The sequence below is a fragment of the Dendrobates tinctorius genome, unplaced genomic scaffold, assembly GCF_039654945.1.
Source record: "Dendrobates tinctorius isolate UK_male_01 unplaced genomic scaffold, ASM3965494v1 ptg000074l, whole genome shotgun sequence".
In the NCBI taxonomy this organism is placed as follows: domain Eukaryota; kingdom Metazoa; phylum Chordata; class Amphibia; order Anura; family Dendrobatidae; genus Dendrobates; species Dendrobates tinctorius.
In genome coordinates this window covers 1,395,262-1,409,428 of record NW_027361742.1, presented here as the reverse complement: position 1 = coordinate 1,409,428, position 14,167 = coordinate 1,395,262, and the positions used below count along the sequence as shown (strand labels likewise).

Genomic DNA, 14,167 nt, shown 5'->3' with positions numbered 1-14,167 from the left:
AAAGGAGTAAAAAGAATTATCAGAAGAGGTGTCCAAGAGCCTATGACCAGCTGTGGAGAGCTAAAGAAAGACCTAAAATCAGCAAGTACAATTGTTTCAACTAAAACTATAAGTAATGCACACAACCTCCACGGCCTGTATGCACGCTCACCACGCACGAGTCCATTGATGAAGAAAAAGCATTTTCAAGAGCGTTTAAAGTTTGCTCAACAACATTTAGACAAGTCTGTGAAATACTGGGAGAACATAGTCTGGTCAGATTATACCAACATTGAACTCTTTGGATGCCATAATACACACCATGTTTGGAGGCGAAAAGACTCTGCATAAGATCCCCAAAACACTATACCAGCAGTGAAGTTTGGAGGTGGGAACATTATGGTGCGAGGCTGTTTTTCAGCATACGACACTGGCAATCTTCATATGACTGAAGGAAGGATGAATGTACAAAAGCACCAAGACATTATTGATAAAAATCTACTGCCATTTACCACCGTGATGAAGATGAAACGAGGGTGGACATTTCAGCAAGACAATGATCCCAAACACACAGCCAAGAAAACGCTTATTGGTTTCAGAGAAAGAAAATAAGGCTGATAGAATGGCCCAGCCAATCACCTGACCTGAATCCAAGAGAACATTTAGGGAAGGAACTAAAGTTCAGAGTTCATAGAAGGAGGCCACAGAATACTCAGGATTTGAAGAGTGTTTGTGTGGAAGAATGGACCAAAATCACACATGAGCAATGCGTGCGACTAGTTTCTCCATACAGGAGGCATCTTGAAGCTGTCATTACCAACAAAGGCTTATTTACAAAGTATAAATTACATTTCAGTAAGCGCGTTCAATACGTTTTGCCTGCAATTTCTCATTATCACACATAACTTAATTTATGGACATCTTTGGTTTGATTTCTTTGACTATGTGGATTGGATGGGTTTTTACCAACATCTGGTGAGAATTTCATGTCAATAGCACCTTTAGAAATATATCTGCTTAGAAAATTGGTGACGTGTTCCATACTTATTTCGCCCACTGTATACTGTATAACAAACAATTTTAAATGAAAACTATAAGTTACATTGTTATCCCTGCTGCCTTACAGGTCTATATATGGACCAGGGAAGTTCTGCTGGGCTGACTAGGAGCAGCAACAGGGGGAATATTAACCCCTTTCTGTCATGTGACGTACTATCCCGTCCATGTGCCCTGGGACTTAATCCTCAGGGACGGGATAGTACGTCACAGCAATCAGCGGCGGCCACGTGGTGAGCGCCGCTGATCGCGGCCGGGTGTCAGCTGATTATCACAGCTGACACCCGGCACAATGTGTCAGGGGCGGTCACAGACCGCCCCCGACACGTTAACCCCTTGCACACCACGATCAAACACGATCGCAGTGTACCGGGGATTAAAGGGAAGCATCGGCATGGAGGGGGCTCCCTCCGTGCTTCCCTGAGCCCCCCACAGCAGCGCAATGTGCAGCGCTGCTGCGGGGGATTCCATCCCTGCAGGTCCCCGAATCCAAGATGGCGACGGAGACCTTGGGGGGCCTGCAGGGAGTTGACTTCCTCAGTGCCTGCAAAGCGCAGGCAAGGAGGAAACCTGCACACTGCCTGTGACAGATCGCTGATCTGTCACAGTGATCTGTGATGTGACAGATCAGCGATCTGTCACAGGACAGTGATGTCCCCCCTGGGACAATGTAATGAAGTTAAAAAAAAATAAAAAAAAGTGTAAAAATAATTTTTAAAAAAATCACTAAATAAATAAAAAAAAAAAAAATTCCCTAATAAATTCATGTTTTGGAAACAAAAAAAAAACAATAAAAGTACACATAGTTGGTATCGCCGTGTCCGTAACGACCCGCCCTATAAAACTGTCCCATTAGTTTACCCCTTTAGCGAACCCCTTAAAAAATAAAAAATGAAGCAAAAAATAATGATCATACCGCTGAACAAAAAGTGCAATTACGCGCGATCAAAAAGGCGCATATAAATATCCATGGTACCGCTGAAAACGTCATCTTGTCCCGCAAAAAACGAGCTGCCATACAGCATCATCAGCAAAAAAATAAAAAAGTTATAGCTTGCAGAATAAAGCGATGCAAAAATAATTATTTTTTTATATAAAATTGTTTTCATAAAAGCGCCAAAACATAAAAAAAGACATAAATGAGGTATCGCTGTAACTGTACTGACCCGGAGAATAAAACCGCCTTATCAATTTTACGCGGAACGGTGTAAGCGCACCCCCCAAAAGAAATTCATGAAACGCTGGTTTTTGTTCATTCTGCGACCCAAAAATCGGAATAAAAAGCGATAAAAAAATGTCACGTGCCCGAAAATGGTACCAATAAAAACGTCAACTCGTCCCGCAAAGAATAAGACCTCAAATGACTCGGTGGGTCAAAATTATAGCTCTCAATATGTGGTGATGCAAAAACTATTTTTGCAATAAAAAGCGTCTTTTAGCATGCAACAGCTGCCAAAAATAAAAAAAACCCTTTATCACGCCCTTAGTTAGGGAAAAATAATAAAATTAAAAGAAAATGTATTTATTTCCATTTTCCCATTAGGGTTAGGGCTGAGATTAGGGCTAGGGGTGTGTTGGGGTTCAGGTTGGAGTTATAATTGGGGGGTTTTCCACTGTTTGGGCACATCAGGTGCTCTCCAAATGCAACATGGCGTCAGATCTCAATTCCAGCCAATTCTGCGTTGAAAAAGTCAAATGGTGCTCCTTCCCTTCCAACCTCTGCCATGCGCCCAAACAGTGCTTTACCCCCACATATAGGGTATCAGCCTACTCAGGACAAATTGCAAAACAACTTTTGGGGTCCAATTTCTCCTGTTACCCTTAGGAAAATTAAAACTTGGGGGCAAAAATATCATTTTTGTGGAAAAAAATGATTTTTTTATTTTCACGCCGGGCGTTATAAACTTCTGTGAAGCACTTGGGGGTTCAAAGTGCTCACCACACATCTAGATAAGTTCCGTGGGGGGTCTAGATTCCAAAATGGGGTCACTTCTGGGGAGTTTCAATAGTTTGGGTACATCAGGGGCTCTCCAAACGCACATGACACCCGCAGACCATTCCATCAAAGTCTGCATTCCAAAACGTCACTACTTTCCTTCCGAGCCCCGATGTGTGCCCATACAGTAGTTTTCTCCCACATATGAGGTATCAGCGTACTCAGGACAAATTGGACAACAACTTTTGGGGTCTAATTTCTCCTAGTACCCTTGAGAAAATAAAAAAAATGGGGACTAAAAGATCATGTTTGTTGAAAAAATACGATTTTTTTATTTTCACGCCCGGGCGTTATAAACTTCTGTGAAGCACTGGGGGGTTCAAAGTGCTCACCACACATCTACATAAGTTCCTTAGAGGGTCTAGTTTCCAAAATGGGGTCACTTGTGGGGGGTTTCCACTGTTTAGGTACATCAGGGGCTCTCCAAAAGCAACATAACACCCGCAGACCATTCCATCAAAGTCTGCATTCCAAAACGTCACTACTTTCCTTCCGAGCCCCGACGTGTGCCCATACAGTAGTTTTCTCCCACATATGAGGTATCAGCGTACTCAGGACAAATTGAACAACTTTTGGGGTCTAATTTCTCCTGGTACCCTTGCGAAAACAAAAAAATTGGTGACTAAAAGATCATGTTTGTGGAAAAAATACGATTTTTTTATTTTCACGTCCGGGCGTTATAAACTTCTGTGAAGCACTGGGGGGTTCAAAGTGCTCACCACACATCTAGATAAGTTCCTTTGGGGGTCTAGTTTCCAAAATGGTGTCATTTGTGGTTGGTTTCCACTGTTTTGGTACATCAGGGGTTTTCCAATCGCGACATGGTGTCTGATCTCAATTCCAGCCAAAAAAGTCAAATGGTGCTCCTTCCCTTCTGACCTCTGCCATGTGCCCAAATAGTCGTTTACACCCACATATGGGGTATCAGCGTACTCAGGACAAATATCACAATAACTTTTAGGGTCCTGTTACCCTTGGGAAAATAAAAATTGGGGGTGAAAAGATCATTTTTGTGGAAAAAATATGATTTTTTAATTGTACCGCTGTAAGTTATAAACTTCTGTGAAGCCCTTGTGGGTTCAAAGTTCTCACCACAAACTGTATCTAGATAAGCTCCTTGGGGGGTCTAGTTTCCAAAATGGGGTCACTTGTGGGAGGTTTCCACTGTTTAGGTACATCAGGGGCTCTCCAAACGTGACATGGCGTCCGATCTGAATTCCAGCCAATTTTGCATTGAAAAAGTCAAACGGCGCTCCTTCCCTTCTGAGCTCTGCCATGCGCCGAAACAGTGGTTCCCTCCCACATATCAGGTATCAGCATACTCAGGACAAATTGCACAATAACTTTTCCAGTCCAATTTCTCCTTTTACACTTGATAAAATAAAAAAAATTCAACCTGAAGTATTTATTTTGTGAAAAAAGTTAAATGTTCATTTTTTTTTAAATATTCAAAAAATTCCTGTGAAGCACCTGAAGGGTTAATAAACTTCTTGAATGTGGTTTTGAGCACCTTGAGGGGTGCAGTTTTTAGAATGGTGTCACTTTTGGGGATTTTCTATCATATAGACCCCTCAAAGTGGCTTCAAATGTGATGTGGTCCATAAAAATAAAATGGTGTTGCAAAAATGAGAAATCGCTGGTCAACTTTTAACTCTTATAACTTCCTAACAAAAAAAAATTTTGGTTCCAAAATTGTGCTGATGTAAAGTAAACATGTGGGAAATGTTATTTATCAAGTTTTTTGTGAGCCGTATCTCTGTGATTTAAGGGCATAAAAATTCAAAGTTGTAAAATTGTGAAATTTTCACCAAATTTCCGTTTTTTTCACAAATAAACACAAGTTATATGAATGAAATTTTACCACTAGCATGAAGTACAATATGTCAAAAGAAAATAATGTCAGAATCACCGGGATACATGGAAGCATTTCAGAGTTATTACCTCATAAAGGGACAGTGGTCAGAATTGTAAAAATTGGCCCGGTCATGAACGTGCAAACCACCCTTGGGGGTTAAGGGGTTAAAGGGATACGTGATGAAACACTTGTAGGATGTAGCAAATGCCAACATTTTTGGGTGGCTACATACTACTGCAATAGTGTAGACCACCTGCCTTATGTATAAAATGCACCTTGTAAATGGCATGGAGCCCTAAATGTTTGCAACGTTTCCAAATACAGAGCATTATGGACATTAGTCCAATATACATCTATGCGAATATGTGTGAATTGAAATTTCAAATTATAAGGGAATGTTCAATCAGTATTTTCATGGCACCGATACACCTGATGATTTCTAGAACAATGTATTAAATCGCTCTAAAGAATTCACTTTAATCTAAAACTCTCTTGAACTCATCCATTTAATGCTTTTTTGACAATACCTTTTCCCTAATCACAGAACAGCTACTTACCCTTTCCTTCTCAGTATCTCCTCATCAATGTCCACACCAACAAGCTCCTCAATGCAGTCCCGAAACTTCAGCTTGTGTAAAAGTGTGCATTCTGAGCACCCCAAATCTGCAACCTGCAGAATAAAACACAATCCCGCCTGCTTACTGACTGGCTACCTATCAGACAGGCTCATACACAGCACTTCTAGGCAGTTTTTAATACTAAAAACAAATGAAAAGAATACAGGAAATATTGAGGCTGGTCTACATTGAAGCAGTTGATGCATGGCTAGCACACAATGGCTTCATACAAGTCTCAGCAGCTGTCAGTTGTAACATTAGAAAAAAACTGAAAATTGATTGCTTCTTGTTAATGCCCATCAAAGACTTTGTGGGACCTCAGCCTCACACTTACAACCAATCATTAGAGGGGTTATCAAGACCTTTTAATATTTTTGCATATGGGGCTAGGCACGAACAGGCAAGATGGCAGAGCAGAGAAAACGACAAGCCGTCTTCAGCATCAGTCTAAAGTATAAAAACAAATACCAAAAAAAGGACAGCAAGTGTAAAGGGTGTGTCCAAAAAGTATAGGAATCTGAAAATCAGTACAAGCAAAAACAACAAAATTATAATCAACAATCTTTATTAAGGGTTTCAACATGATAAAATAGGAGTAAAAGAAAGGGGGAAATTATATGACACAAAGACCCCACCTATCCAGAATGCAGGTATACAAAAGTTAATGAGGTAAGAAGCAACCCTAATAAAGTATAAAGGACTCCAAATTACATGAAAGTATAAATATACAAAAAGGGCACACATACAGGCACAAAGAAATCAATAAGGCCCATAGTGGGTCATACACAGCATATACCACTGCAGTGTAAGCATACAGTGGGTACAGAAAGTATTCAGACCCCTTTAAAGGGAATCTGTCACCTACTTTTGGCGGGCCATTTAAATGAGGTCTGTCCGGTCCGATGGGCGGTGTTTCCGATCTTTGCCGCCAGTTAACTAAGCCCCGGAAGTATTTTGCTGTGTTCCGGGGCCTAGTTGACCGGCGCATGCGCAGTAAGGCTTTTCGGCTTGGCCCGCAGTTGGGCAAAGCATACTGCGCGTGCGCGAGCCCAGAATGCTTAGCGCACGCGCGAAAGATGGCGGACACCTACTCCTATTCATGAAAAAATTGCAGACGGCAGCCAAGGATGGGCAGGCGGCAAAGATCGGAAAAACCGCCCATCGGACCGGACAGACCTCATTTAAATAGCCCGCCAAAAGTAGGTGATCTTGGGGTTCTTCTTTACCTCTCTCACCAAGGCTCTTCTCACATGATTGCTCAGTTTAGCTGGACAGACAGGTCTAGGAAGACTTCTGGTGGTCCCAAATTTCTTCCATTTAAGGATTATGGAGGCCACTGTGCTCTTAGGAACCTTGAGTACTGCAGAAATTCTTTTGTAACCTTGGCCAGATCTGTGACTTGCCACAATTCTGACTCTGAGCTCCTTGGCCAGTTCCTTTGACCTCATGATTCTCATTTGGTCTGACATGCACTGTGAGCTGTGAGGTCTTATATAGACAGGTGAGTGCCTTTACAAATCAAGTCCTATCAGTTTAATTAAACACAGCTGGACTCCAATGAAGGAGTAGAACCATCTCAAGGAGGATCACAAGGAAATGGACAGCATGTGACTTAAATACGAGTGACTGAGAAAAGGGTCTGAATACTTATGACTATGTGATATTTCAGTTTTTGCTTTTTAATAAATTTGCAAAAATTTCTACATTCCTGTTTTTTTCATCCAAAGATGGGGTGCAGAGTGGACATTAATGAGAAAAAAAATGAACTTTTTTGAATTTACCAAATGGCTGCAATGAAACAAAGAGTGAAAAATTTAAAGGGGTCTGAATACTTTCCGTACCCAGTGTAAATCAAGATTGCATAGCCAAGTAGCATACAAATAATTGAAGACCTGCAGAACCTGAGGAGGGTGAGGAGCACTACCACTACGCATCGAGGTTACATTGTGCAGATGTCTGTTTTCTAAGTACATGTTCTATTTTATGTTTTTTAAAGCACGACTAAAGCGTTTGGTTTTCAGAGCTGGGGTGGCGCTTTAAATCTAAGTCCCCTGACACTGGTCATATACTCACCATGAGGCGTCTTCATATTTTTTCAGTGCCACTCTGGTCCTCACGCGCCATCTTGTAAGTGCAGTATCTGAATTTCCAGAAGTCAGAAGCTACGTCACAGGCTCTCAATACGAGTCTATGAGATCCAGAACAAGGCCACAATAAGGTCAGAATGAGGCCCTCATAGACTTGTATTGTAAAGTGACCTCCGCGCCGCTCCATGAAACACTGGAGCACGCTGGTAGGTCACTTTTCACCGGACACTGACCGGAGTGACACTGGAAGTAAATGAAGGGGGTGATAGGCGAGTATAAGAATAGGGGCAGGGGAATTACATTTAAAGCACCTCTCCAGCAGTGCAATAAAAGGAGACGCTGGAGTGGTGCTTTAAAAACAAATCATGTACCTTTGGCTCTGCAGCCACTGTCATTCATATCCTGTGTTCAGTTCAACATGATTTGGTGATAGGTGCTCTTTAAGTTAAAAAATGTCCCTAAAGATGTCACTTAAGTTTTGCTATGGGAACTTATGATTTCTGTCTACACCCCAGGCTAGCAATCGTTCTGTGCCCTGTGCACACAGTCACTAAGTACTGCAGATCAGACTGGGATGTATCAGAAGGCACAGACTATAGTTCAGATGACATTCCAATTCACACTGACCTTCTGTTATATAGATAAAAACTGACCTTTTTGGGTTTGTGAGCCTCGACGTAAGCTTTCACAAATTCATATCGCTGTTCATACAGTGGCGGAATAAAGCGTACTGGATCCATGTGTATTTAAGACAATGGCCCATTTACAGCTGAAATGTGAAACCACAGATTAAATCCAGAATGAACAAAGTCAATGCAGTAAATATGTGTAGGGAGTGCATGGTTTAAGATTATCTCCTTATTGACATTAATGCGGGTGCATGGAGAGGACTCAGGAACTAGGACTGCCCCATACAAGGCCGGTGCCAGCTGCACTATACAGCTGGCACCTGCCTACAATGACACGGCATGCGAGGCTTACTAAGGACTTCTATTGCTGACATCTTTTGTTTTCCTATGAAGCTCAGCCTGCACTTCATAGAATGCTTATTTCACCATATACTGCAATATTTAGTACAAGCATGTTCAAGTCTACTGGAAAAACTTTAAAAATATATATACATACACCGGTATATATTTTTTTAAAGCATATCTGAATGTCTCAACCATAAAAGGGCAATCTTTAAAAAATGTATTAACACGAAACACTGTAAAGAAAAAAACCAAGACACCTAAATTGGCATTTTTAGGTCAAAACACACCTAAAAAATGCAATAAAAAGAGGTAAAAAATTTTTATGTACCCCAACTTGGTACCAATAGAAACAAAAGCTAGAAAAGTAATAAACATGCCCCACACAGATATCTTGATGGAAAATAAAAACAATTTACAAATCTCAAATAACGGTAAAATAAACCAAAAGTTTTAACTTGCAAAGTTCTAAATTTTTTAAAAACATTAAAATAACTAAAAAAAAAAATCAAGTATGCCGGTATTGCTGTACCTTTACTTACATTATATGGTAAAGTGAATTAGTGTCAACAAAAGTACAACTCATCCAGCAAAAAGTGAGCCCGGATTCAGCTTGACAAAAAAAAAAGCAAAGGAAAAACGAAAACAAAAAAGCAAAAAATTGCCCAATCATAAAGGAGTTAGCATCACAACCTGATTTCAATAATAGAATTCTGATGACATGACCTCTTTAAAGAGCAAGTTATATAGAAGGCCGCTGTCTCATCCAAGAGGTCATGGACCACTCCTGACATTCATTTTCCTGCTTCCTGTGAATTCTGTTCTGCTCTGCTGTGGGGGTGCCACTGTCAATGTCATGCTGATTGACAGCCAGCCTCCTTCTGTCTACCTGCCGGGAGCCGGCTGTCAATCAGAATGGCATTGGCATTGACAAAGCAGAGTGGGAGAAGAAGAGCTGCACTGGCGACCCAACGTCACCAGAAGCAGGAGAATCGCTGCCATGAACAGAGTGTGACCGCTCTGACCCGGGAGAGATAGTTGCAAGACAGAACAAACACATGCTTAGCAACTAACTACCACTAAGTTCTTAGACCCATAGGAAAAAAGAACAACAAAAATCCCAGATAACCCCTGCAACAAAAATGTGCTTCATCTGTAAAAACTGCATAGCTGACAACTGCATTGCAAATCCCATGCTACAGGAAATAAAAAAATAGCGTCTGGTTTTGAGAATGTAGTAAAAAAATCCCCACATAAATTTACCCTTGCGTGTAGTATCACAGCAATACTATTAGATCAGGAGAAATACAGACTGGCCTTGTGATGCTGGAGGAGTACGTGGTGTCGTTTCTGTACTTCCAGAGGAGCTGAGCAGCCCCCCTGATCTAATAATATAGATTTGACCCATAGGATGCCTGCCAGTACAAAAGACTATACTCACCATGTTACTGGCACTCTGTCTGCTCTGAAAATACTAAGCTTCCCCAGCCACATGGATCATTATTTCACTCTTGCATGACCTACCTAGTGTAGCATTATAGCCTGTCTGCATACTGGACTTGTATCAAACAATGTAGGATTGATCTTCAGCTCACCTGGTTCAGCCTGCCCAGTCCTCCTTTCCATAATCTCGGTGCACGGAGTGGATCCATCCCCATCTGGGAGAAATGCTCAATGAAAAAAAGTTTTTTATAGTTCCAGCACACTATGTGAAAAAATTAAGAAAAGCCTTTATTTAATCCATAATTAAAAAATGCAATTCCAGTGATGATAAAAGCATGTGTAGGCTTACGCGTTTCGGATCATATTTGACCCTTAATCATAGCATGATTAAGGGTCAAATATGATCCGAAACGCGTAAGCCTACACATGTTTTTATCATCACTGGAATTGCATTTTTTAATTATGGATTAAATAAAGGCTTTTCTTAATTTTTTCACATCGTGTGCTGGAACTATAAAAAACTTTTTTTCATTGGACTTGTATCAGTAAGGGTGCCATGACACATACAAAGCTTATAATAATAATAATAAATTTTATTTCTGTAGCGCCGACATATTCCGCAGCACTTTACATTTCAGAGGGGATTTGTACAGACAATAGACATTACAGCATAACAATAATCACATAGATCATAACAGATACCAAGAGGAATGAGGGCCCTGCTCGCAAGCTTACAGTCTATGAGGAAAAAAGGGTAGACACGAAAGGTGGGTGGTAACAATTGCCCTGATTGTATGGACCAGCCATAATGTTAAGTGTGTAACAGTACAGACACAGAGGGCTAATGGATGCATAAAACATGTGGGAACATGATGCGGGGAACCTTGTTATGGTAACACTTTTGGCTGTGCCACACAGGGATAGATTAGGTTAATATGTTGAGGCGGTAGGCCAGTCTGAATAAATGTGTTTTTAGGGCACGCTTAAAATTGTGGGGATTGGGGACTAATCGTATTGACCTGGGAAGTGCATTCCAAAGAATTGGCGCAGCACGTGTAAAGTCTTGGAGACGGGAGTGGGAGGTTCTGATTATTGAGGATGCTAACTTCAGGTCATCAGCAGAACGGAGGACGCGGGTAGGGTGGTATACTGAAACAAGGGAGGAGATGTAGGGTGGTGCCGAGTGTGGAGTGCTTTTGTCGGTGAGGGTAATAAGTTTGTACTGGATTCTGGAGTGGATGGGTAGCCAGTGTAATGACTGGCACAAGGTAGAGGCATCCGTGTAACGATTGGCGAGAAATATGATCCTGGCTGCAGCATTCAAGACAGATTGGAGGGGGGAGAGTTTGGTAAGAGGGAGACCGATTAGAAGAGAGTTACAATAGTCCAGACGAGAATGAATAAGAGAAACAGTAAGAGTTTTTGCAGACTCAAAAGTAATAAAAGGTCGAATTCTATTATTATTATTACTGGACTTGTATCAGTAAGGGTGCCATGACACACACAAAGCTTCTCAAAAAATGCCACTTTTTAAAGGGGTTGTCCAGGCTGAGATGAAAAGTTTGTGACTGCAGACTGCCAAACAGTGACGGTGTGCGAAGCACAAGCGGTCACACCTCCCCTATATTCCCCATGTTGCCGGATTGCATACTTATGGTCATCTGCTGACTAGACTCATTTGTCTTCTCTCAATAGATGACACATTAGAGAATTGCAGTAGTCTATTCGGCAAATATCATACATACAGTCACGTGGATGGCCACCATGTGGAGTACAGGGGAATCGTGACAGTTTGAGCAACGCAGTCACATAATGTAAGAGCAGACTTTTCATTTCAGGCTAGGCAATCCCTTTAAAGTGGCATTTTAAAAGCAGTGTGTCAGCATATGAATAATGAAACCCAAGCACTTCAGTGTTCAGAACTGTCCCTTAGTCAAATATGCCAATGAGCTGCTTGGTTCACACTATAAATACTGTACCATTTTTAAATGCCACACAGATGATAACTCAAGAAGGCCAGTCATTCCCATGTGCCCTTTACAGATATAATCCAAACTGATAGAAATGGCATATTAGCTTGTTAATGTGATAAAAAGAAAAAAAAACGGCACTCCAATGGGGGATTTATCAACTCGTGTGTAAAGTAAAAATGTGCATAAATATTGTCCTTGTCAATTTAATTGGTTTACATCACATATGGCACTTTCAACTATATCAACATTCTAGATGCCGACACAATTGAAAGCAATGATGGAGGAAGGAGCGTCAGTTGACACTCCTCCCATTATGCCCCTCCTCTGCGTCTGATGGCTGCACAGAAGGCGCAATACGTCATTTCAATGCACCGCCTCCGAGATGTGCAGAGAATCTGAGGACACCATGAAGAGACCGGAGCAGCGAGGAAATGGGCAGAGGTATATTTTTTTTAATGTGGGGCCATTACACTGTATGGAACGCTATGTGGGGCCATTATACTGCATGGAGCGCTATGTGAGGCCATTATACTGTATGGAGCGCTATGTGGGGTCATTATACTGTATGGAGCGCTATGTGTGGCCATTATACTGCATGGAGCACTGTGTAGGGCCATTATACTATATAGAGCAGTATGTAGGGTTATTATACTGTATGCAGCACTATGTGTGGCCATTACTGTCTGGCGTCAGGTTTCTGCGTCTGCTCTGCAGGAATCCAGAGCCTCACATTCTGCGGTCTCCTGCTGTCTATCTACTGCATTGAAGATTACTTTGCAGCAGACTGCTCCAGAGACTAAGTTCCTCTGTGCTCATACTGGGCATGCTCATGAGACGATCTCCCATTGGAGATCGGGAGTCATGTGCCCAGGTCCTGCGCAAGATCTCATTGGTCCATCTCGGACATCTGGAAGGTCCCTCACAGCTATAAAAAGCGCGCATGACCGTTCGGCCATGCGCTAGTATAGCCTATACTTGCTATGTGTGAATGGTGACGGATGTATGATTCTGGTGACTGACTTATTATGAAACCCCTTCCCTCTGATATTACGCATGTGGTTAGGGAATTAGTTCAGTAGTCTGCGCCAGTCTGTGGCAAGTCTTAGGCCACTATGCACAACGCACCTCTGCGTTAGCATCCGACATTGCGCCTGCTTTGTAGCTGTGTCGTCCTGTGGCAGTGTCCTACGCCGCGCTGCAGTTGCAGCCCTTCTTGGCGCTCGCAGTAGCGATGCCGCAAACACGGTAGGTCTAGATGGACGCAGCTCCTCTGTCTTAGGTCCTGCTCCTGTGACCTTATACCGTGTGTGCATTTACCTGAGGCCTGTGATACTAACAAGCTCAGTGTTTTTGTATGTTTATGTTGCGGCGCCTCTGTGTGTGAACAGAGCCCGCTTTGCGCACTTCGGGTGAAGTCCAACCCGTGCGCAATATACCGCCATATTGCGGTCTGTCATTACCTAGCAGAGGTGTAACATCTACTGCACGGTGGACCCCGAGCGGCGAACGCACTTTATTATTTATTTTTATTTAGTGCGTTCCGCCGTTCCTAACATTTACACTGTATGGAGCGCTATGTGGGGTCCATTATACTGTATGGAGGACAATGTGGAGCCATTATACTGTATGGAGCACTATGTGGGACCTTTATACGGTATGGTGGTTCAGCACAGAGGGCACTATCATGCCATTTCCATGCGCCTCCTTTGAGATGCGCAGAGGATCTGAATACATCATGAAAAGACCGAATCAGCGAGGGAACGGGCAGAGTTTTTTTTCTAATGTGGGCCCATTATATTGTATGAAGCACTATGTGGGGCCAATATACTGTATGGCACACTATGTGGGGCCATTATACTGTATGGAGCACTATGTGGGCTCTTTATACTGTATGGAGCACTATGTGGGGCTCATTATTCTGTATGGAGAACTATGTGGGACCAATTATACTGTTTGGGGCACTATGTGGGGTCAATTATACTGTACAGAGTACTATGTGGGGTCATTAGACTATATGGAGCACTATCTGCATGGAGCACGATGTGGAGCCATTATACCGTATGGAGCACTATATGGGGCCATTATACTGTATGGAGCACTATTTGGAGCCGTTATACTGTATGGAGCATTTTGTAGAGATATCATACTGTATGGAGCACTATGAGAGGCCATTAAACTGTACGGAGCACT

General features: G+C 42.2%; 1 protein-coding gene across 2 annotated transcripts in view; it reads right to left on the bottom strand.

Moving 5' to 3' along the window:
• The window catches only part of HENMT1 (HEN methyltransferase 1), an 82,071-nt gene that overhangs the window by 50,841 nt on the left and 17,063 nt on the right, over positions 1 to 14,167 (bottom strand). For both annotated transcript variants that reach the window (XM_073582867.1, XM_073582868.1), the window contains exons 2-3: positions 8,244 to 8,359; positions 5,444 to 5,556 (exon numbers count right to left, since the gene is read on the bottom strand). In XM_073582867.1, coding sequence (XP_073438968.1) covers positions 5,444 to 5,556; positions 8,244 to 8,330 — 200 coding nt within the window. In that variant the 5' untranslated portion in view covers positions 8,331 to 8,359. The remainder of the gene's footprint in view (positions 1 to 5,443; positions 5,557 to 8,243; positions 8,360 to 14,167) is intronic.